The sequence below is a fragment of the Artibeus jamaicensis genome, unplaced genomic scaffold, assembly GCF_021234435.1.
Source record: "Artibeus jamaicensis isolate MK-2021 breed Jamaican fruit bat unplaced genomic scaffold, CSHL_Jam_final contig_233, whole genome shotgun sequence".
NCBI lineage: Eukaryota > Metazoa > Chordata > Mammalia > Chiroptera > Phyllostomidae > Artibeus > Artibeus jamaicensis.
The window spans coordinates 6660305-6671440 of record NW_026521486.1 but is presented as its reverse complement, the minus strand read 5'-3'; the positions used below and the strand labels follow the sequence as shown (position 1 = coordinate 6671440).

Genomic DNA, 11136 nt, shown 5'->3' with positions numbered 1-11136 from the left:
CTTTTCACCCCCCTTCCTGGCATCGATACAATATTGAAGAGCAGCGGAACAAAACGTACAAGACGAGAGAATCGGCACAAACCCCCCTCCCCCAGACCAGAAACAGCCGAATCCAGAACAGAACCAAAACCCACACCCGAAACAAGCCACCTTCTCCACCCGCAGCCTCTAGGACAGGGGCAGGCGGGCAGGGACCCCGTCGCGCTGGGGTGGCCTGTCTGCTCCGGTCTCCCGCCGACCCCACCAGTTCCCTCTCCGTCACCACCAGAGGCAAAGTTTAGCCAGCTGGGCGCTGGATGGTTGAACCACAGACAAAGGCAACAACACTTCATTTTTTAAATGAGAAAGAGAAAAGAGACAGTGCCTTCCCCAAATATAGAGCTATATACGTATATTTTATATATATAGAATTCATTCGTGCACAATTCATTAAATGAGCTTTTCAAAAATTAAAAAAATTATAAGATACATTTCTTTAGGCCTTTGTGTTTTTAAATTAAAACCAACAACAACAAAAAGTCTCCATTTCCACTCCAGCCAACAGCAGGGGCAGACCCCGGAACCCTCTGTTCCTTCCACCCTGGCCTGTTGCAAAGGGTCCCCCATTAGGCCACCAGCCTCCCTTTGCCTAGTGGAAGCATTGCACACAGTAGGCGCTCACACACTGTTGGAGTGAGGTGCTGACTCCTTCAAGGTGGAGGGGGGAACCCTGCAGGCCTGGCAGGTGGGGTCCTCAGTCCCCACCCAGCCTGTCCCATTGTGACATCTTGGTGACTGTCAGCAAGATGGGGGTCAGGCTTGGGGGACCCACTCCTGGAGCTGGAGGCTGTAATGCTGGGCTTTCTGAGTCTGAGGAGATGCAGACAGAAAGAAACAAAAACCTTTCAACACTTTCCTTTTTTTTTCTTTTAAAAGCGATTCCTTAAACCATACAAGCCCCCAAGAGGCTGCCCTGGGCTAGTGCATGGGAACCTGTGCAGCTGACCAGGCGGGGCTCCACTGTCCGAAGTGGGCCAAGTGCAAAACAAACAAAAACCAACAACAAAAACCAAACCCCACAAGGTGGGAAGGACGGTGTGTCCTCGTGGTCGCCAGAGGCTAGAAAGGCTGGCAGCCGCTCACTCTCCACCCCACGCCCCCCACTTAGTTTCCTACCCTGGGCTGACCCCTCCCTCAGGACCACGGGGCTCAGGGGCAGCCTGCCAGCTTTGTGGTGGCTCCAGGGCCCAGACCCCACTAGTTAGAGGGATTTTGAGACGGCCAAAGGACAGAGCAGCTGGGCTCTTCACCCCGGGCAGCAGCTCTGCCCGAGACCCAGTGTCGTGTCTTGTAAGTGGGTGATCCCTCCCACAGTGCCCACCTCACACTGCGCCTGGGGACTTGATCGTCACCTCTTTCCAGAACAGATGGAGCTCATTTTGACCCTGACCCCGTTGCAGGGTGGGAACCAGAGGAGGCTGTGGGAACGGTGGGCGGCTGGAGGCCCAGGGCCTGACCTCAACCACCGCGTGACCCTTGATGGCTGCCTGGACACCGGCAGTGCTTCACCAAGAGGCCTCGCTGCCCAATGCATCCACTTCACAGACAGGCAAGTGAGGGTCGGGGGAGCGGGCCAGGGGTAGGTCCCGCCTTCCCATCTCAAACAGAGGCACCAGACCTCACCTGTCTCCTATGACATGTGGATGAGGAGGCTCGGCAGTAAGGGGACGTGACTGATGCCCCCAAGGCTGAACCTGGGGGAGATTGGGCTGTGGGGCATTTCACATACAAAAATAAAGCAAACCAGACTGCAACTTCTGCTTGGTAATTAGGCAAATGGAAAAGCAGCAAGGGGGAAGGGCCCATGGGAGGCAGATCCGTGCAAGAGTGTGTGTGTGTGGGGGCGCTTCTGGACCCCTGCTCCAAGCCACTCTGGAGAGGTAAGGGGGGGGCTCTGCTTGCTGGCAACACTGTGCCCACTCAGGCCCTGCAGGGGGCTGCCCACCCAGGAGCAGTGTGCGTGTCTCTGAGAGTGCCAAGGTGGGGCTGCAAGTCTGGAGCTCTGGGGCAGGCACTCCCTCCTGCCCACGGTTACCCCCAGTCTATAGGGTCACACCTAAGAGTCCTCCAGGGTCCAAAGCTCTATCTGCCTGGAGCTGCATCTACTACCCAGCCAGGGAAACCCAGGGGTGTCATGGTCTTTGGGGTGATAGGGAGAAAGAAGCCCCCCACGGGGTGGCGGTAGTAGGGACCAGGTGGCCCAACAAACTGGCGAAGGAGCGGAACAAGAAACCCAACTGCACCTACTCACCAGACTTCCCGCAGAGCTACCAGCGGCCCATCCTGGGGCTGGTGGGGCCCCTGCTGACCCCCCACTTCCCCAAATATCAGCTCCAGTGGCTAGCCCCCTTGGAACCAGCTGTCACCCTTTCCTTGAGGGAGTGCAGGTGTGGAGTTGGCCCAGGGCAGGAGGGCTTGCGCTGCCACGAACGACGGAGGCAAGGCCATGGGCCACGACGCGGGGACACGCTCTCTGAGCCCGGCCCCGCCCCCCGGGGACGTGCCCTCGGAGCCCCGCCCCCGACGCTGACGCCTGGCCTGTGCAATCACTGCGTCACTACTTTTTCTTTTAAATAGCTTTCTCCCCTCCCCCCAAACCCCATAGGAATCCCACAATATTTTTTTCTATTTCTTTTTTTTCCTTTTTTTGTTTTTTGCAAAACTAAGTCTTTCACTTTCCTGTCATAAAATCACCTCTGAAAACACAACTTCTTTACAAAAAAAGTCACGAATGACACGGACTCTCAGGAAAACACATTTCTATGGTCTCTGGAAACACCTGTAACTGGCACCCAGGCGGCCATGCCCCTGGGGCGAGGGGTCGGGGGACATCGCCTCTGAGGACAGAGGAGAAACACCAGCCCTTATTTGGGGGGAAGCCAATTGGCACTTGGGCAGCCACAGAGCCAACACAAAGGGCAGGTGCGGAGGGGTCCGGGAGTGCCAGCCCCCCAAACCCTGTGAGGGCTCTCATTCCATATCTGGGGGTGGGGAGACCTATCAGGAAAGGCCCTCCCACAATCAGGACTAAGGAGTCTGCCGCCTAATCGGATTCCCTTTCCGCCGTCTCCTCCCTCTTGCCACCATGCTTCTTGGCTGAGACCCGTCACTCACTGCACACACCAGGGGGCCACGCTGAGCTGCGGGCAGGGTGTGCCACTCGTGCCAAATCCAGACCAACGGTGGTCTAGGGCAGCTGCCCGAGGCTGTCGTGCAGCAGACTCCCACCCCGCCTGCTCTCTCTCCTGAAAAACACAGGCCCCGCTTAGCTGCCCCACTTAGGCCTGGCTGTCCTCCCCGTGCCTGGGCTCCAACTGGGGCTTTGGTTTCTGCCACTGGCACGGATGCCTCCGCTCCCTGGCAGCAGAGGGAGAAAAGCTGCCCAGAGCACCCGAGGCCTCCCACCGCCTGGAGGAGGCTGGGCTGTGAGAAAGCCTCCGGTCAGAAGCAAAAGAGAGGGTGCAAGAGAAGCCGGAGACCCTCGAGAACAGGTCCAGGCCTCCTCCTTCCCCTGAAACACGCAAAAGGAAGGTGGAAGCTCAGGGCGGGGGGGTCTCCCCTCTCTGCCACAGTCCCCACCATGCCATGTATGTAGCCCTGAAGGCCTGGCAGTCAGGCTGACCACCCCAAAAGAGAAGGGCATGGGGGCCACACCCCTGGCACACCCAGGCTGGAAGGGCTGGCCTGGTGGCCTCCACAGGCCCAGCGCATGGCAAGAGAGGGTCCGGGCCCTTGGCAACCCCACACTGAGGAACCCCAAAGGGAGCCACCTGGAAAGCCTAAACCCAGTGCCCAATGCACAGACGTGAGGACACACGTACAAACGCGTGGGAGCACAGACATGCGTGCACGGCTGGAAGCGTCCACAGCGGGTTCTTGTAGCACCTTTGCTGGGGAACTGAAGGGGCCTTTCGATGCTGGGAGGTTGTGGCCAGCTGAGCTCCCTGCCCATCCCCCACCTTCCAGAGCGAAGAGGTGGGGTGGGGCCTAAGGGGGCCTTGGGTCTCCTCCCACAGTGGGCAGAAGACCCCTGCCTCTGGGTATGGCCACCCTCATTGATGTGGAGGGAGGGGCCGAGGCTGGCCTCGCCCCAATATCCACCTGGGCTCTGCCATCCCTGCCCCTCCTGCCCAGGCCTCTGGAGAAAGTAAAGGAACAGCGCGCTGGAAAGGGCCTCCAAGGGGCCCGAGGCTGCCGGGCCAGCACCGAGATATCAGACATTGTGCAGGAGAGCTGGAAGCAAGCTGGGGGGACAGGGTGGGATGCGGCAGGGGCGGCTGAACCCTGGGTGCTGGATTCCTCAGAAGCTGCCCAGTGGGCCCCACTGTGCATGGGTGGGGAGGGCGCCAAATGGCAAGAGGGAGGACTTCCCAGTGCCCTGGTCCCACCCCAGCCCTAATCTGGTCCAGGACTGACCCCCACTGGGCTTCAGAGGGCTCCAACTGCCCTGCCCCATCCCGGGGTCAACACCAGCCATTTGAAACAAGCAAAGCACAGGCGGAGGTGTCTGAGGGTGGGGGTGAGAGCAAGAGTATGACCTTGGGCAGGAGGGCCCCCCCCAAAGCCCCCTCTGTGATGGAGCCCTCTCACTTGCTCACCCCACTGCCGCCACCCCCACCTGCAGCACCTGCTACCCCAGCAGCCACCTTCTCGAAATCCTCAGGGTTGCAGAACTCCTTGATAGTGACCGTCAGAAGATTGCTGGTGACATCAGTGACGACCACATTGGAGCAGGGTGACATCTCCGGGCGCCAGTCCCCAGCCTCGGGCTCAGAGGTGGTGCCGGTGGGCTCAGGGGCTGTGGCCAGTGCCTGGCTGGCGGCCGCACTGACCTCAGGAGGCGCCCGCTTGCTGGTGGCTGCCGACTCGGGAGAGATGGACAGGTCGAGCACCTCCGGCTCCCTCCATTCGGGGCCAGACGGGCTCATGGTCTCGGGGAGCAGCTTGGGGGGTGAGTCGTCGGGGTCAGAGGATTGGGGTGCTGGTGAGGGGCAGCCGGAGGAGCCGGAGCTGCGGGTGTCATAGGGGGCAGCAGGCGCCGGCAAGAGCAGCCCTGGAGTGGCGGAGGCAGCAATGTCGGCCTTGCTGGCTTGTGGGGGCGGCAGGGGGCCGGGTGGAGGGGGCTTATTGTACAGCGCGAAGGCGCCGAACTTCATGTGGCGTATCTGCGTGCGCAGGATGCTCTCACTGAACTTCTTGCTCTTGCCGATGACGCGGTTCCGAGAAGGGACTTTGGGGCGGGCAAGGTTTCCAGCCCCCTGCCCAGTACCCCCTCCACCTGTGCCCTTGTCGATGACCTTCAGGTTCAGGATGATGCGGTTCCGTTTAGGCTCCCGAGGCTTTACTTTGCGATTGATGATGCGCACTGTCTCCGAGAAAGGCGAGATGGGTGGACGCAGGCCTGGGCTGCCCCCTTGTGGGTCTGGGCGGGGCAGGGGGCGGCGAGACATGCGGTGGCAGCGCCGGATGTCTTTCTTGAGCCTGTGCACGGCTGCACTGGAGTGCAGCTTGGGCGAGGAGGCGCTGGCGCTTGGCTTGACAGAGAAATGCACATCACTGATGCGGAGGGCCTCAGCCTGGGCCCGGGCCTGCGGGGGAGAGGGGGTGGGGTTGGTGGGAGCTCAGCTTCTCACTGCCCTCTTCTGGACACCCTGTGCCAGTCACTCACACAAAAGGTCTATTAAACCATCTTGAGCGCACCTAGGAAAATCAGTGCTGCTCTTGACCCATGCTAGAGAGAAAAGGAAACGGATTCAGACTGTACAAGAGATTGGAGGGAAATGAGACCCTAATCCGGCTCCAAGATACACACTACCTACACAAGCTCAGCTACAGGCCACGGAGACGGACTGGTTGGTGGCTGCCCTCGCTGATACAGGAGTGTCAACCACTGGGACACTGCAGAGACAGGGGCTTTCCTCAAAAGCCCCTGACCAATCCTGCTCTGTGAAGGAGCCCAGCCTGGCCCTCCTCCACAGACCAATTCTCGGGACAGAAAGAAGAGGGAGCCCCCTCCCTGTTCCACCCACACCCTCAGCCCTAGTGATTTATTTGTAGGATCCCAAATGCTGTGTGGTCTCTCCGCCTCTGGACTGACTGCATCTCCGGCTTGGATTCGCCTCCCAGATGCTCACCATCTTTGGGACCACTTCATATTCTCTCCACTAAAATGGTGAGGGCAGGGCAGCTCAGCAGAGGTCTGTGGGTGGCCGGACACAGTCCCAGGGGCCAGAGCCAGCTGCACACCCAGGTGTGAAATGAAATCTGCAGAGCCCCAAGGCTCTGCAGCATCTCAGCTGCTGCATCAGGGACACTCCAGGTGTGGCAGAGCCCTCAGAGACCCCAGGTGCACAAGGCCACATCAACTGCCCTCCAGGGTCTCCGTGTCCTCCACTCACTATGAAAGTACTAACGAGGGCCTGCCAGCTGCTTGGGGCCACAACTATGAACACAGAGACTCTACCCAGGGGGGCCAGGCTCTTGGGGGGAGGCAAACAACAGGAAGTGAGGATGCAGGGGGACTCCGTGCAATAAAAGAAGTGTGGGGCCTGAGGAGCACAAATAGGGTTGCAGATCCTGGAGGATGAAGCTGGAGTAGCAGAGCCCAGGTCCTTCCAGAGTCCAACTGCACCCCAGGTGGCTGCAGAAGCCCAGGTGGCGGTGAGAGGATGCTGCTTGGCCAAGGGACCAAATGCCATGGCTGGAGGTGGGAGGCTGATCTGTACTCTACAGACACCTCAGCGCCTGGTGTGGCAAGGGACCCATTAGGGGGTGACTGCTTCCATCCAGGGGGGAGATGGTGATGACCAAGAAAGGAACATTTTCCCCTAGTCTGTGAGCTCCCTGAGTGGGACCTGTGGCTTGGGGTCTCTTCGCCTTACCCCACAATGGCACTGGGGTGCCTACCTAAGCAGAACCTGGGAAGTAGCCTGTATGCCCCTGAATTTGAGCACAGCCCCCAGATGATGTTTGCTGACTCCCTTTCAGCCACTAGGTGGCAGCACACAGTGCCCAGGCCGTCCCTGATGGGGCTACCAGCTCCTCTTGCTCCTAGCCAGCACAACCAGGTACTGGTTCCCCTACCCCTCTTCCCTAAGGCAGGAGAAAGCCACCAGACCTTCCTTGGCACGGCAAGCAGGGCCCGTAGCAAGGTCAACCCTGCCAGAGCTTAGGGGATCTTGTTCTTTCTGATCCCCCCAGTGGGGTCAGCATTTATTCCCTCTGTATATTGCCTGAGTCCTTGGACCTCCGTAGTCGTCCTGCCAGAGTTCAGCAGTGATGGACAGCCCCTGGGGGTGGGGACCAGGGGCGTGGGCAAACATCAGATCCTGGATGAAACTCCAGCTCCGTGGGCCTCCTGTGCCTCTTCCCCTACCTATGCGATCACAGCAGCACCCACCACAGGGGCCCCTAAGACCAACAGTGCCTGTCCAGCACAGTGCCTGAAAGGCAGCAAGTACTCAATAAATACCAGATCTGTCCGTGGTGTGGGGTGGGGGTGGGGGTTTATGAGCAATAAGCTTTTTCTAATGTATGCTTTCCTCACTTCAATGAAATGTCTTCCTCCATCCATCTCTAAATCCAGGGTGGGGCAAAAATAGGCTTACAATTTGGAGTCTGTGAAACACAGTTTATTTCTGTTTTATTGCTGATTAATTCTTGTATTATTTGCCCTACGAAAAACCATAAACCTACTTTCGCCCCACCCTGTACAATCTATTGCTTAAAAAGAGACTGGTTTAACCCTCCTCCTTCCCTCCCTTCTCCCGACTGAAGCTTTTCTGCAGGTAGGCCCGGGCCTGCCACCCACAGCCGTGTGCCCACGGTGCTCTGACTGGTGACAGGCATGGCTGTGCACACAGCACGGGAGCTGGGCGATTTGGGCTGCTGATTCCATGTGACTGAGGGTAAGTCACGGCACCCGTGGCCTCCTTTCCCTGTCTGTAAATGGGGATAATGCAACGGACTCCTGGGCTCCTGCTCTCTTCAAACTAGCTCCCAGCATAAAGTGCCAGCTGAGGGCAACTGACTGTACACACTGCCTCTCAGGGACTCAGAGCACCTGACCCCTGCCACCCAAAGTCCTCTCATCTGCCTCCATCCCCGGTTCCCCCCATGGTTTCCTGTGTGTGTCTGCCCACCTTGCCCCTGAACCTGATGAGTATGGTCTGAGGTACAGGGTGACGAAAAGGACGGGACGGAGCCATGAAGTTGGGTGGTGGGACTCAAGGTAAGTCAATTCCCCTCTCTGGGACTTGATTTTCTCATCTGTGAAATGGGGATAATATGCCCCACACACTTCATAGGGTTGTTGAGGGGATTACAGGAGATAATCCATGTGGGGGCTCAGCTCTGTGTTAGGCCCCATAGGCTCAGGAACTAGAAGCATTTAAAAAAAAAAAAAAAAAAGGCACTTCGTGAAATCAATGCTCACAGTCATTACTCCGTTCACCGCTAGAGGGTGCTCCCGCAACGCAGAGAGGCTGTCACGCAACCCACCGGCCCTCCAGCTAATCCCGCCAAAGCATCATCAAGGGTTAAGGCTACTTCATGGATCCCCTAAAATGTGTGCAGATGCGGGTTGGGGTCACAAAAATATGTAATTCTGGAACCCAAAATTTCTTTCACTTTTGCTTGAAGTCCAAAGCAAACCCTTACACATCCACAGTCCTTCTGGGTAGGGAGGCGGAGCTGGAGAGGCCCACCTCACTCTCATTGGGCTTTGAGCCTTTTGGATACATTGGTGATTCTGAGCTTCTGCATTCTGCACAGTCTCTTCCCTGCAGAGTCCTCACTGCCCTTCCTGTACCAATTGCCACAAAGTCACAAGCTGTCAGGGTGGGAAGGGCCCTGAGACAATCTGAACCCTAACAGGGAGACTGCAGCCGCCCAGGGAGGTCCTCCTGCAGCCCTGCCTGCTGCCTCAGCAATCTCGCCCTTCCTTCTCCAGACTCTGCTTTTTCTCACCAAAAAAAAACACAAAATAAAATAAACCTCCCCCAAACTAAGATGGCTTCCTCAGGAGCTAGGTCTCTCTCCCTTGCCAAGGCTAATGTGCTCTGTTTTCACTCCCCCTCTCTCCATCCTCATTACAGCCTCTAGAGACAGAGGCAGGCGGAAACTGAAGCTCAGAGTCCTGAAGCCAGTGGCCCAGCCTAAGTGATAAGCTTCAAATAAAGTGATTTAGGTTAAATTCAAGTGGAATCCCTCTCCAGTAAGAAGGGAAGGCATGCAGAACAAATCCTAAGAGAGAGAAGGAAGCTGGGGGCAGGGAGGCAGGTGGCCCCCAAATGCCTCTCCCTGTTCCCTGCCACGAGGAAGAACACATTCACTCTTCCCTAATTCCAGGCACAGCTCAAGAGTAGATGGCTCAAGGCTGGGAGAGATGAGGGCTCTCGGGTACAGAAGCGACCTCCCTGCCACCGCCTAGGTGGACAGCCCCCACCTGCTTCATCCATCCCTTTTCTGGAGCCCTAATGGTCTCCCCAAACCCTGGTCTGTCCGTGAGAATTATCCCACTCCTAGTCCCAGACTCCCAGAACCCTCTTGCTGAAGCTGGAGCCGGCTGGGGTCGCTGCCAAGGGCTCCTAGTGGGCTTACCACCAGCCCCTGCCCAGCTGGGGCCCGTCTGGAAAGGCCCGCCTGCCTGGGCAGCCGCTGATCTGTCCCTCCCTAGAAGGCCCCGAGCTGTGCCTGGGCTAGGGGCCCGAGAGGGGGCTGCTGGGGCTGGGCCAGGTTACCTTCAGGAGGAAAGTTTTGGGTTTGGGTCCCCTCTTCTTGGGCCCATACAGCTCCCGCTCCCTCTCCCTGCAGATGATAAACGCAAAAGGTTACAAAGAGCCCCTTCCCGGGCCCCACTCCGTGCTGCCCTCCCCGGCTCCCCCGGCTCCCCCGTTTCCCCGCGCGGCGCCCCAGCCGAGCCTCGGCCCCGCCACCCCTGCCAGCTTCCCAAACTCACTTCTGCTCGAAGGCTGCAATGAGCCTCGAGTCCAGGATGTTCTCCTCGGGCTCCCAAGTGCTGTACCTGCCGAGTTACACGCAGAAAATAAAAATGAAAACCAGAGAGGCAGAAGCACATGCAAGGGAGCACACGTACCCCCCCCCCCGACTTCCCCCCTCCAAGAAAAAAAGGCCTGGTGTCCGCTGCCTCCCCTCCCCCTTCGTCCCTGGACTCCGAGACACTCACTTGATGGCCCACCCCTTCCATTTCACCAGGTACTCGATGCGTCCCTGAAAAACAGAGAAGGAAAAAACGGGAGAGTGGGGGTGGGGAGGATGCGGGGACGCGAGAAGGCGGCGGCGCGGGGGTGGCAAGATACCCGGGGTTAGCGGGTCCGCTTCACTGGGATGGTCCGCGGACCCGACCAACAGCTGCGGGACAAGGCGTCTCGTCCCGGGAGGCGGCTCACCTTTCGGATTCGCCGTTTGATGATGGATTCAGCCGCGAAGACCCGCTCGCCCACTGCAGACAGCTCCATCTTGCTCAGCGGCACCCACAGCCCATAATACTCCCTGCTCCCGCGGCCGGTGCTGCACCGCTCGCGCACGCGCCGCAGCGCTCAAGCCTCGACGGGCAGACGCGCGGCAGAGCGCGCGTTCTCGCTCCAGCTGTGGGCCGTCACGTGACCCTGCGGGCGAGCGCGCCGTTGCTAGGACCTCCCCCTCCCCCGGGGCCGTTGCTAGGGAAAGTGTGCGCACGCCGGGCGGGGGCGCGCGCTGGTTCTTAAAGGGGCCTCACTGGTGGCCGGAACCTTGGCCCAGAGCCTAAGGCGGGGAGGCAGTGGGTTCTGAGCTCGTAGGAAGCCGGGCGTTGCACTCTTGCATTTTCCACTCCCCTCCCCATCTTCCTGGCCCCCGATAGCTGACAACTTCTCTCTACTTTTAACCCTACCCACCCCTCCGCCCCAGCAAGTCTCACCAGGTCCCAGGCGGGGAAGGCAATGGAGTCTGCAGCCTCTGCGCATCTTTTCAGCAGAAGTTTGCAAACAGTTAAATATGATACAGCAGAAATGCTTGCTTGCCAAGCCCTGCGGGAATTTCTTTAAAACGCTGCCACCGCCCCATCCATTATTTATGTATTCGTGGGAGAGTGGTTTT

At 58.6% G+C, this 11136-nt stretch overlaps 1 protein-coding gene across 1 annotated transcript; it reads right to left on the bottom strand.

Moving 5' to 3' along the window:
- Window positions 1–4011: 4011 nt before the first annotated feature.
- On the bottom strand, window positions 4012–10650 carry CBX6 (chromobox 6). The gene is made up of 5 exons (XM_037160243.2): window positions 10449–10650; window positions 10226–10269; window positions 9998–10063; window positions 9780–9846; window positions 4012–5627 (listed from the first exon to the last, which is right to left on the bottom strand). The coding sequence occupies exons 1-5, from the start codon at window positions 10515–10517 to the stop codon at window positions 4626–4628; spliced, it is 1248 nt and encodes a 415-aa protein (XP_037016138.2). The 5' UTR covers window positions 10518–10650; the 3' UTR covers window positions 4012–4625.
- Window positions 10651–11136: the final 486 nt, after the last annotated feature.